Genomic DNA, 13304 nt, shown 5'->3' on the forward strand with positions numbered 1-13304 from the left:
AACTGGAACCCAGAAAGGTGAGATTTGTGAGATAGCAGTAAGGTAGAACATATAGGATTGCAAAATCAATTAGATTTAGGGATTGAGAGACGAAACAGTCAAAGGTTTCCAGATTGGACAACTGTGTGTGTGGCATAGCACTAACCAATTTCCCACCCCCAGTTTTTACTCAAATAACTAGCAGATATCAATATCTCATAAGACTACAGCAAAGGTGAATAATAAGCAGTTTCAGTAATGTTTTTAATATACATTGCCTCTGTCTTTTGGGCAGTAGTAAGGAGGATTATTCTGATTTCAGTGGGAAGGTTCTCGTATTTTAACATTATTTACCATCTTGCATATGTAGAGTTCATTTTTCCTGTGAAATAAAAATTATTTAATTTATGCAAACAAGGAGAAACATGAACATAAATCTCACATAGAGGGCTTTCTCTGTTTCTGCAAAGGATATGAACTGATATCACATACAGATTCATGTATCTGCATGAAATATAGAGCAATCACAGATAACAAAATTGTAAACATATCTCTGTGGTTTAAATTAATGTTGTTTACCTCATTGACTGATAAGAGTTAATTATAACCTGCTTATCTGTGGCCCACCCGTCACACAGACTCAGTGAAAATGCTTGAGAAAGATGACTGTTTAAATCTTGATACTTTATTCCGCTGGAATATCTAAAGCAGTGTTATTCAAATATAGTCTGCAGAGTAATACTGATATGAATTGTTTGCTACCAGTCTGTTACAGGATAAATACAGAAATTGAGAGTAAGCATTTAGAAACTTTTATAGCAATAATTTGGCATTGCTCAATATGTAAGCATGTGGACACCGTTTTGTTGAACAGGATATAAATCGGTCTTGTTTTTGTCTAACTTGTGTGATGAGTTTGAGTTGGGTACTAGTCATATGCCATAGGACTGCATTATCATGTGCGACGTTTTAAGGTTATTTTGAAAATTGTCATCCAAAAGTGCATTAAATCTGGAATCATTTGCTTTCACTGAAAGAAAATTTATATTTAATCTTATAGTATAAGTTATTTGAACTGGTTACAGATAAAAGACTGAAGATACATTAAAAAAATGTAGCACTATCAGCTTCATTTTGGATAGCAGTTAAAAAATACCCTAAACTTGCTGAGACTGGTTTAAAAATCTCTTCCTCATTTCAATCAACATGACTCTGTGAGCCTCCTTTCTCTACTTTCACTGCTGTTAAGCAATGTTTAGAAATAGTTTAGATACACATTATCCCCTGCAAAGAGCATTGCCATCCATTCAAACCAGATTAGGTCAATTGACAACCAGGACGCAAGATTAATTGTCATATTAAAAACCTTAAATAGTAATATAAAAATGTGTATTTAAAATGTGTCTACCAGTGTCTAACATGGAGAACTGCAATTTCATACAAAATATTTGTTTGGCAAAAAGTTACAAGGGTAATGATGACTCTCTGTGTCAATTGCCTATGTTTCAAAGAACAATGTGTTCATTTTTTGTAATTGTTTTCCCTTATATCTATGTTATTTAATGGCACTTACTGAAATTAATTTTATAATTTCTGACTGTATAAATTTAAAATTTACGTTTTGTATTTTTTCTTTGTGTGATTTTCATTTTTCTGAGGATTCTTTTTATTATATTTGACAACAGTCTACAATTAATTGGAAAAAAACTTGATTGTTCTTCACTGTTTGAGAAGCACAGCTCTGTAGCTCAGCGCCTTTTAATTTTGTTAGGATGTGCTTGGGTAGTCTTATTAACATGTGGATGCTGACTCTGTAAGTCAGGCTGAGCCTGAGATTGTGCATTTCTTTTTCTTCTTTTCTTTCTTTTTTTTTTTTGAGATGGAGTCTTGCTCTGTTGCCCAGGCTGGAGTTCAGTGGCCCGATCTCGGCTCACTGCAATCTCCACCTCCTGGGTTCACGCCATTCTGCTGCTTCAGCCTCCCAAGTAGTTGGGACTACAGGTGCCCGCCACCACACCTGGCTAATTTTTTTTTTTATTTTTACTAGAGACGGGGTTTCACCGTGTTAGCCAGGATGGTCTCGATCTCCTGATCTTGTGATCCGCCCGCCTCGGCCTCCCAAAGTGCTGTGATTACAGGTGAGAACCACTGCGCCCGGCCAAGATTGTGCATTTCTAACAAGCTCCTATGCAGATGCTGCTGGCCCATGGACCATATTTTCAGTGAGAGTGCTTTAGGGTGCCCAATAGGATGTATAGAGGCCACATAAACACTTTTGAATTTACCAGTGGCCACATTAAAAAAGTAAAAAGAAACAAGTGAAATTAATTTTAAGAGTATATTTTATTTAACTCAATATACCCAAAATATACTTTTTTTCTCTCTCTATATAAATTTAATATATATAAAAATTTGTGTGTGTATATGTATATATATAAATTAAAAATTTTAAAGCATTTTATAATGGCATGTTTAAATATCAGCGATTCATAGAAACTGAATAAGCCAGGGAACCATTTATTTTATGAAATCTTAAAGCCAATAAACTAACAAAAATAGAGGGAAAAAGAAACCTTCTGTTTCTCAAAACATAGGAAGATAATTGTCAAGGCAGAAAGATGAAGTGCTTCCAGGAAACACTGAAGCCTGTTGTGAAATAATGTATCACAGATGTTAATATATGAGAAACTGTAACTTAGAGAAGAAACCTAGCCCTTAGGATAAAATCTAAGACCAGTACTTACTCTTGTCTCTCTTTCCTTCCACTGATTGTTTCTCCTGGAAATAGAAAAGGTCTGGAGTATTTAGCATATACACAGAGAGTATGAGTTATGCCCCTTCTGAATGGTATTGGTAGGACCTGGGACCTCACCTCCAGTGTTCACCTCACTGTGCAATCTGCCCCAGTGATTTCCAGGCCCTGCCAGACTTCAATACCCAGCCCGCACCCTCCCACCCGTGCTGCAGATACTCTGAGCATTGTACCTGGGGGGTCCAGCAGTTGCCTTGAACTCTGATAGTGGAAACACATGCCTCTAAAAATGGATGGGGCCACTTAGGAGAAGATTTTTGTTTTCATGAAGAGAAAAATGGGTGAGTGGAGAAAAAAGGAGAGGAGGGTTGAACTGTGGAAAGAGGGAAGAGACTGAGAGCACGAGCAGAGGGGTTTCTGTCCTTCTGGTCCATTTTGGTCCTGCAGTACAGTGGGGAGGTCACCATCACCACTGGCATTGACCATCACCACTGGCATACTTGCTTGGACTCCTTGAGACACAGCCCAGGATTTGCCTGATTCTTGAGCTGTGAAACAGACTCCAGAAATGCATGCAATGTAGTTCTTAACAGAATGGCCTGAACGTCAGACTGCCTGGGTTTATACTCAAGCTCTACATTTTTAGCTGGGTGATCTGGGAGTTTTCTTAACTTCTCTCAGTTTCTATATCTATATGCTGGAACAACAATATTATATATCCCCTAGGATAAATTGGAGTGATAGCTATCATGCTAATGGAACAATGAAGCAATGGTATCATGCTAATGGTACTAATGGAACAATGCGTCTAGGCTGTCAATAATATTAATCATTATTTGTATTATTCTTTCACAGCTTCCATGGGCATTTATTTTCTTGAGCTTGTGCCCTTCAGGAAGGAGTGTAGGCAATGGGAAGAAAATTTTGTCAAGTCAGTTTTCTTTCTCATTTTAAAAACAGATATAAAGTGATGATAAAATTCACCCCTAAATAGAGATCTTCTCTCTATATGCACAACATTCACATCTCCTGTTCTCCAAGAATGTTAATTTCTTCCTTCTTTTCATTTCCTTAAAACAGCTGGCACCCAGTTTACTTTGTTGCCCCTTCTCCCTGGTGAGAGTCAGACTCTCACTGGAGGGCAGGGTCCAGTTCCCGGGTCTTTATCGCAGGAGAGCTGTGGAAACCTCAGAGGAAATTTGAGGAACCTTCAAGAATGCAAGCTCCATGAGGATAGGGGCCTGTCAGGGGTACCCCACTAGGATGATAGTAATTAAAACATGTTTATTGAATATATGAATACACGTTTTAGAAGTAAGGATTTTAATGAAAGTTTACAGGAATCAGATTTGCCAAACCTGAAGAAGAAATAGTTGAGGAACCATTCCTCAGTGATTTATAAGTGTGAATTATTTTTACACTTCATCATTGCTCTCACTGAATGTAAAAATATGTGGTATGTAAGGCACATAGTAGGGTTTCAATCAATGTTTGTTGAATAAATGAAAGCGTGCATGTGCCGAGGAAAAGAACTGGATGCACATGAGGAAGACATCATTCTAGGGAGGGTTAATGGGCCCCAGCAAATGTTACAGGGAGGTGAAGGATGAAGTCCAGTGTGTTTCTACCCCACAGTACTGTTAGTCACCTCTAGATGATGTCTATGTGCTTTTACCTGAAGACTGTTTCTCAAAGTCTCTTCCTGCACTACAGTTATCTGAAAGTAATATTTGATGATAATTCCTCAAATTTTGTTTCAAGTATCACTTTGTAACGGTGATAGTCAACCTAGTGTTACTTCCTAAGCCTCCCCTCCCTCTGAAGAGTCTGAGAAGTGTTCCACACGCATGCCCGGCCTCTGCTTGGGTCAGAAGTGGTTCTTTATCCCTGTAGCATTTTTCTTTTTCGTGGTTTTCACTCTCTCTCCTTCCCCAGGGTATGATGTTCTTTCTTTTTCATTGTAACTCCTGCCTGATCTCTCTTTTCCTTAAAACTGTGGTAGCTGGGAGAGGCCAGAGTCATGATGTTGTGAGTATCCAATGAAATGCGGTAATTTATTTATTTATTTTTGTCTTTTCTTTTCTTTTTGTGGAGAACAGGGTCTTGCTATATTGCCCAGGCAGGTCTTGAACTCCTGAGCTCAAGCTATCCTCCTGCCTCTGCCTCCCTAAGAGCTGGGATTACAGGCATGAGCCACTGTGCCTGGCCAAAATGCAGTAATTTATAATGTCTCCATTCTCTGGGCCCTCTCCCTATCTGGAAATGGAAACTTTCTCCACACGTGTTTTATTGGATCTCTGCAATTTGCCTTTCTACTTTTGCATTAGGGTCCCTTCCACCCTAAGGCAATAAGAATTCCATTTTGAACACTTTCTGGCAAGCATGGCCATTGCCAGGGCAGGGTTTTTGATTCTAAAGGTTTTAAATGGGCCACCTACCTTGAGTGCAAAGACGTCTCTAACCTTTGTGTGTGTGTGTGTGTGTCATGTGTGTGTGTCGTGTGTGTGCCTGTGTGTGTTGGGGAAGGAGGAAAAGGAATGCTTCTAGAAAGACTCAGGAGACTCATTGTATATAAGAGCTGAATGCACCTTTAAGGCCGCCTAGTTTGGGAATTTCCAGTCAAGCTTTAGAGGAATCTCAAGGTATTACAGAGGTGCCTAAAAAGGCTGCAGTGTCAAGAGAAGGCTGCTGCATGAAGGTGAGGGTGGATTTTCCTAAGCCCCCTACTAATTCAGCTTTTGTATGTGTTTCATACTGGTCCCATGTTTTCATTTTATAAATGAGGTAATAGAGCTAGAATGACTTGCGAGTTGGGTGCCATTTTACCTTGGCTACTGCTTGATACTCCTCTTACTCATCTTTTTGATGTCCAATTGCATTCTCCAGAATATTTCTTCTTCTTCTTTTTTTTTTTTTTTTTTTTTTTTTGAGATCTAGTCTTGCTCTGTCACCCAGGCTGGAGTGCAGTGGTACAATCTCAGCTCACTATAGCCTTTGCCCCCCAGGTTCCAGCAATTCTCCTGGGTAGCTGGAATTACAGGTGCATGCCACCATGCCTGGATAATTTTCATATTTTTAGTAGAAACGGGGTTTTGCCATGTTGACCATGCTGGTCTTGAACTCCTGACCTCAGGTGATCTGTCCACCTTGGCCTCCCAAAGTGCTGGGATTACAGGCGTGAGCCACCATGCCTGGCTGACCTCTGTTTTTCTAATTCTCCAACCCCATTTACCACCCCACACCCTCTTCACCCTCTGCAGGTGCCATATTTTCTCAATAGAATCGAGGCCTCTGGTGTGTGTGCTCTTACATCTTCTTCCTCTACCTCAAAATTTCTCCTCCATGTTCACCTTCCATTCCCCTCCAATCTCTGGGGAGGGTGTATCTCTTGTCTTCCCACCTTGCCAGGGCTAACCCTTGCACCTGTGCCTACAATTCCACTCCTCCCTTTTCCCGCCAGGATCATGTCTCAATTTGGATTTATGTGCTCACTTATTTCCAGTCATCCAGATAGTTTCTATTTGCCCACAAAAATCTTTGGGTCTTCCCATCATGCAAACAAAACAAACACAACAACCAGCAAATCTCCTTAATTTTGTTCCTCATTACCCATTGCTTTTTAAACTGAGTGTAAACTGCTTGCCCAAACATGCAGTCACCCTTTTCCCTCCCATTCCTCCTCTTACGTGTACCTTATGCACCAAAAAGCTATTTTAATTTTCCAAATATGCCCAGTACTTTTTCTTTACTGTCCCTACCCTCCCAGGTGTCTTCTGCTCAATCTTGTCTACCTGTTGAATTTTTCAAACTCCATCACACACTACCTCTTCAGTGAAGCCTTCTCTGGCTTCCTAAATATGGCTATCATCCTGCTCTTAATGAAATGCCCACAGCACTATTTCTGACTTGCAAAATCCTAGCCTTCTTCCATCTGCCTAACAGCTCCGAGGGCAGGGTGAATCCTTGTCATTTTTGTGTCCCCCACAGTGTTTTGTGCTTTGTGCACTGGTGTTTGACCTACCTGATTTACACAACTGGAAATGGGCCCAGCTGGATCTAGACCCATTTCTCTTGATTCTTAGATCAATGATTTTTAGTGTGAATGATTAGGTGCCTGTGACCTATATAAAGAGCATTTATGTCTGGTGTCGCAGGAGGCTAAGTACTGCTTTTGATCTTTAGGTTTAGTTTTTGTTTTGACTGAGATTACTTTAGTTAAATAACTCTGCTAATTTAGTTAGGCAGTTTCATCTTTCAAGTCAACTCCTGACCCTGACTGATTAGGTATGCTTGTTCGGAATCATGTTGTTAAGAAGGGTTCTGAGGCTCCCTAGGGGAAAGGCATCATGTTTGGTTAGTAACGTCTTCGATGGACATGGGAGGGGGGAGATTTTTGGTCTAGGTGTCAGGTTTCTGCCATCCTGTTGGAACATGTGTGGTTTGATTCCTGAGAAGAGGCATGCCCTTTCACCTGGTCCTCTTTGGCGGTCTCCAGGCATTGATGATCACATTTGGTGGTGGGTGCATTTTAAGATATGCAGTTCTTTATGTGATGCCAAGCTGCCTATGCTGGAGGATTGTGGCTAAACTAGTAACCTTGGCTTCTCTGGAGTTTTACTCACTGTGCTAGAAAATAATTACTTTATTTCAGTTCCAAATTCTACCCTTCTGTGATAGAGAAATGCTGTGTCTCTCTCTCAGCCCCTCAGGGGATCTGAGGCCGGGTTATCTGATACCTTGCTTCTTTTCACTCTTTCTGACAGCTTTCTCCTCAGCAAATTTAAAGCTCATGGGAAATGTTTTTGCTCAAAAGGAGGGAAAATAGAAAACTCTGGAAAGATTTGATGCAGATGTTTCCCTGACTGAGCCATGGAGATCAGAGAACACTTTCCCTGCCCGGCTTCGGGCTTTCACTGGCTTCAAGAAGGGCCCTTGTGATCTCATGGGACCCCAGGCCAGGCAAGGGTGGGCTTTAGAGTCCCCTTTCCTCGGTCCTCACCCCTTCATTCCTTTCTCCGATCCGGGCAGTAACCCTGCTGAGACTTGAGTATATTACTTTTCTTCTGCTCAGGGAATTAAAAAAAAGACTCAAAACTCACATTCTTTACTTCTGTTTGTTCTTGGCCTGCACTGGGATTGCCGGGGCAGCAGGACCTTGATTATGGAGCTCATCCTACACGCAGCCCTGAGTCTTTAATGCAGATGGAGCCAGGCTGGGAAAAGAAGCAGGTAAAAGCTGCTCCGTCTTGCAGGCAGAGGCTGAAATTCTTGCTCTTGCCCCTAGCACTGCCGTCTCTGGCCTTGCTTCAGATGCCCTTGTCCTGCTCCTCTGCTCCTGGGCTTTCCTGGCCTGGCCCAGTTACCCCATTCTCTTCTACACTTCTTGGGCATCTTTGGAAACACTTCCTCCCTTTGGCTCTAGATAAAGTGTACAAATCTGTTCTGACTTCCACCCAAGCTCACCCGTGTCCTGTTTCTTTTACAATTTCAATGGCTCCTCGTGGCCACCTGTTTAGCAGACATTTCTAACCTTCCTCAAGGCCACCAGCCCTTGTGAAAGAAGCACGGATATAATTTCCCAGCTGCCAAGCCATTCTCCAACAGACAAAGTTGTTGAAACCTCACTTACGGTGAATCTCCACAGCCCTCCAAGGTCGTCGCTCCTCTCAAAGCAGGTGGGCTCCAGTCCTTCTTCCAGACAGCACTTGATGGAGGCCAGGCCGCTGACCCCAGCTCCCACAATGGCAACTCGCTTGGCCATGTTCTCCTGCATGGGAAAAACGAAGCAGGCTTTTTATTCATAAGCTCCACCCCATCCTTGGCTGCTCTAACAAGCCAGGAAAAAGAATTTGGAGGATTAGGCGATTTGCTCAGTTTGAATCTTCTGTAGCGGGTCTCTGGTGTGTGAATGTGAGAAGGGAAATGTTCAGGTCACAGGTAAACCCTGTGCTTGGTGTGTTCCCACCCCTCCCTCATGCAGCACTGGTGCCAAATGTTAGTACAGTTGTCAAGGCTGTAGCTTTCTGGCAGAGCTGCTGGAATTGGACCTTTTACTGGACAGAGTCTTGCATTTCAGACTGTGCTGCTGTCTCTAGTCTCCATTCTGCAGCCCTAGAACTGCACAGATCAGCAGACTAGGAAAAGGTCACCTTGTCAGACACATTCTCTTTATCATACACAAAACTGAAGCTCAGACTGGTGTGGTGACCTGACACACCACCACACAGCGGCTGGTGGGGTGGAGTTGGGACCAGGAGCCACCACACCTGTGGTACCACAGGTACTACTGCAGCACTGCCCTGTGTGATCCTGCCCCTGGCACAATGCCACAGCCCCAGCTGTGCTGTTGGCATGTCCCTTTCACAGGTCACCAGTGATGGTCACCAGTGGGAGAGAGAGAGGGTGGCTGCCAGGGAGGGTTTGTGGTAGAAGGGTAGGCATGCAAAGCCATCCCTCCCCTCTCAATTGAATACTGATTCACCTCCAGGACACATGGCACAGTCACTACTGGGACGGGCCAGAGAATCTTCTGGCACCAGGCCATGTGTTAATAACGCATGTGTAAGAACACTGAGAGGCAATAGAGTGCATTGATTAAGCAACCAGGCTCTGGATCCAGGTTGCCTGAGATAAAGCCCAGCTCTGTCAGTTACTACGGTGTAATCTCAGACAGATTAACCCTTCTGTGTTTCACAAATATAAAGAAAACAATAGGAGCTTCTTTGAAGTGTTTTGTGAGAATCAAGTGAGTTAATAATGTAAAGTGTCTCAGGATAGCTCCTGGCACATAGTAAGTGCTCAGTAGCTGTAAGTTATTGAAACTTTAAAAGCATTTAAAAGCATTTCATCTGCCTTTCACATCAATGATCCTCTATTCTTTTAATTCCTATAGCATTTCTGGTCAGTAGCACACACATTTAACACTAAATTATGTGATGTTAGCTTTTCCCCCCAATATATTTTTGTGACAGTTTTATCTCCCTAAGTTTCTTAAGTGCAGTGCCCCCAAAGACATAATTTTTCTAAAAATTTGCTATTTTTTGTTTCACAGGTGAAATCTCTTCTTACATCTGTATATGCATCTTTTGTTTTTTTCATTAGGAACCTGAGAGAAGCAGCTCAACTATGGAGACTAAAATATCCAATATTCCAATATGTTAGTCAATATTGGATATTTTAGTCCTAACTATAGAGATTAAAATACTCAATAATTTTTAAAATGAAATAAAAAGGTCCTCTTTTTTCAAGCAACATGTAAAAGTGTTGTAGGGCTGCTTGCTTCCTGTAGCAACCAGATATAATTTATTGGGGAAGAACTAGTAGATTCCTTTGAGGGGAAGTCATGTTTTAGGCCCTGATGGACACTATAAAATCAAAAACCTTGTATAATTTCTCCCTCTTTGGGCCCAAAAGGAGTAAGGTGACCTCACATTTAGAGAGGCAGTTGAAGTATGGGTATTGGGGGTAGACACATGTGTTTCAGAATCCTGCTCTATCATGAGTCAACTTGGTGACATAGGAAAATGACTTACCCCCTTGGAGCTTCAGTCTACTCATTCGCAAGATGGGATAGAATGCTACTCTTTTTTTTTTTTTTTTTTTTTTTTTTGAGATGGAGTCTTGCACTGTTGTCCAGGCTGGAGTGCAGGGGCACTATCTCAACTCACTGCAAGCTCCGCCTCCTGGGTTCACACCATTCTCCTGCCTCAGCCTCCCGAGTAGCTGGGATTATAGGTGCCCACCACCATGCCCAGCTAATTTTTTGTATTTTTAGTAGAGACAGGGTTTCACCATGTTAACCAGGATGTTCTCAATCTCCTGACCACATGATCCGCCCGCCTCAGCCTCCCAAACTGCTGGTATTACAGGATTGAGCCACTGCGCCCGGCTGAATGCTACTCATTTTTGTACGACATAGTAGCCATTCGATAAAAAATATCCACTTTTATGAGAAAAACAATTCCAGGAAAAAGGAAAGGGTATTGCATATATACATATGATATTGGCAGTTATGCACAGAAGCATGCTGGCTCTATAAAGACGGCAGGTCTGACCATAGCGTGACATTAGTGCCCACAGCAGGACAGCAGGAAACAAAACAGGTTCTTTGTGTTAGGAGAGGGTGAGGAGCCATTTCTATGAGCCGGGTTGAGAAAAAGAGTGAGGCAATTTTCCTATCTCCCCTGAAACTAGAGAGGAGGCCGGGAGAGGGGGGTATTTTTCCCTGGAGAAAGGCTAGTAGTGCTTATCCTGCAAGGATGTCCCAGACAGAAGGAATGGGCTCCTGGTGTGGGAAGGACCAGTGTTATATATTTCCTTGCCTAGGATGTAGCTTCAGGTACACACTGCTGACTGAAAGCACCTGGCTCGTTTAGTAAGAAGGGACTATCTACTCCAAGTGCCTGGAGAAGAGGGAAATACAGCTGGAGACCTGGATCTGCTGTGAGCTAACTGTGGAGACCTTGAGCAGGGGACCGAACTGCCTTGGGCTCCCTTTGCAAAAGAGGATCTAAGTAGTCTCTTAATCTAAGCACCTGACTCAGTAATGTAAACATTTGCCTTTAAACATTTGAAGGATCAACGTGGAGAGAAAGATTAGAATTATGGCCAGTGGTGGAACTGAAAAGGCACATTTTTGCGTATAACCCCTTCCAGTGTTTCAAGCTCTAAAATTGGCTTTATTCAAGCAGCGTCTAGATGACACGTATTTGGAGGTATTATAAGCAGATTAACAGATTATATAGAGGGTGGAATCAAATGCCCTATAAGATTCTATCAACTCAGATATGTGATTCATTCTCTGATGAGTTCAGGCATCAAACACTCAGTGGCTTCTATATTGCTAAGCCCAGGGCTGCATATTGGGATTGCAAATGAAGAAAAAGGCATGATGCTTTCTCTAGAGCAGCAGTCTGATCAGGAAGTCAGACATGAAAATAAATAATTACAAGATTCTGTGTAAGATGCTAAGACAGAAATATGTCTTATGTACAAATTGCAATAAGAGCACGAAGAAAGAGGTGCCAATTCTGACAATGGGTTAGTAGGGAAACAACACAGAGGAGTACTATTTGCTCCAGATTTTGAAGGATGAATAGACTTCAGTGGGCAGAGGAGGGAAGAAAGTGGACTTTAGAGTTAGGGAGCACTGACACTAGGGCTGGAGGTGGTCACAGAGGCGTGTGAGGCTGCTTGACCCCACAGTGAGCTTGCCTTACTCTTGACTCCTAGACCAACCTCGGTGTATCATTCACAAGACATTGTTGATGAACCAATCATATCTATTAGTTTTCCGTATGTATAAGGCATATGTTTCCCCAAAGTAGGCATTTTCTTTGGCTCATCTTTTATTTTCTTGTAGTTCCTAGCAACACACTTGGTCTATAATAGCTGTTAGTAGGCATTTTCTTTGTCTCGTCTCTTATTTTCTTATAGCTCCTAGCAACACACTTGGTCTATAATAGCTGTTGTGTAACTATTTGGCAGTGGGTTGATTTTGTGATGGGTAAAATGAATTCATTCATCATCTTATATCCATTTCAATTTAAAAATTAACTCAGGCCAGAGGTGGTGGCTCATGCCTGTAATCCTAGTACTTTGGGTGGCCGAGGTGGACAGATCTCTTGAAGTGTTCGAAACCAGCTGGCCAACAAGGTGAAACCCCGTCTCTACTAAAAATACAAAACAATTAGCTGGGCATGGTAGCATGCACCTGTATTCCCAGCTACTTGGGAGGTTGAGGCAGGGGAATTGCTTGAACCTGGGAAGCAGAGGTTGCAGTGAGCTGAGATTGTGCCACTGCACTCCAGCCTGGGTGACAGAGCAAGAATCCATTTTTTAAAAAAAGTTAACTCAGTAAAAATTTGCTATAAGCTAATATCCTAGGTCAAACATTCCTTCCTCAAAATTATCTTTTATTGGCTAGTCCAAAGGTAGTGAGCTATCTCAACTGATTGTTCCCAGTCAGTGACAGGGTTACAGATTTAATTCCTTGTTCTACTTTTTCCCCCCTTCTCGCTACTGTACTTGACTAGTCTTAAAAAACACACAACTTTTTATTAAACATCCAATAAACAGAAGCCTTCTCCCTAGGCCACCACCATACCTTAGCTGGACCAGATGTAGTCAGACTTATCTGAGCAGTAAATCTCCCTGGGGCTTTTCCTTATTATTATTATTATTATTTTTGGGATGGAGTTTCACTCTTGTTGCCTAGGCCGGAGTGCAGTGGCATGAACTCGGCTCACTGCAACCTCCACCTCCCAGGTTCAAACGATTCTCTTGCCTCAGCCTCCCGAGTAGCTGGGATTACAGGTGTACACCACTACACCTGGCTACTTTTGTATTTTTAGTAGAGACGGGGCTTCTCCATGTTGGTCAGGTTGGTCTGGAATTCCTGACCTCAGGTGATCCACCCACCTCAGCCTCCCTTATTAATTTTTAAGGAGATGAGATCTCACTATGTTGCCCAGGCTAGTTTTGAACGTCTGGGCTTACGTGATCTTCCTGCCTCTGCATCCTAAAGTATCTGACACAACAGCCATGAGCCACCATGCCTGGCAGTCTTTTGAGT

The 13304-nt window shown here is 42.3% G+C and overlaps 1 protein-coding gene across 3 annotated transcripts in view; it reads right to left on the reverse strand.

Moving 5' to 3' along the window:
- The window catches only part of FMO1 (flavin containing dimethylaniline monoxygenase 1), a 32893-nt gene extending 24156 nt beyond the window's left edge, over nucleotides 1–8737 (reverse strand). For 2 of the 3 annotated variants that reach the window (XM_007989525.3, XM_073011797.1), the window contains exon 1: nucleotides 8361–8733. In XM_007989525.3, the coding sequence (XP_007987716.3) occupies nucleotides 8361–8504 (144 nt within the window). In that variant the 5' untranslated portion in view covers nucleotides 8505–8733. Of the gene's footprint in view, nucleotides 1–8360 lie in introns of all 3 variants that reach the window. The other variant, XM_007989522.3, reaches the window with a different exon arrangement.
- Between the last annotated feature and the right edge of the window lie 4567 nt (nucleotides 8738–13304).

The sequence above is a fragment of the Chlorocebus sabaeus genome, chromosome 25 (genome assembly GCF_047675955.1).
Source record: "Chlorocebus sabaeus isolate Y175 chromosome 25, mChlSab1.0.hap1, whole genome shotgun sequence".
NCBI lineage: Eukaryota > Metazoa > Chordata > Mammalia > Primates > Cercopithecidae > Chlorocebus > Chlorocebus sabaeus.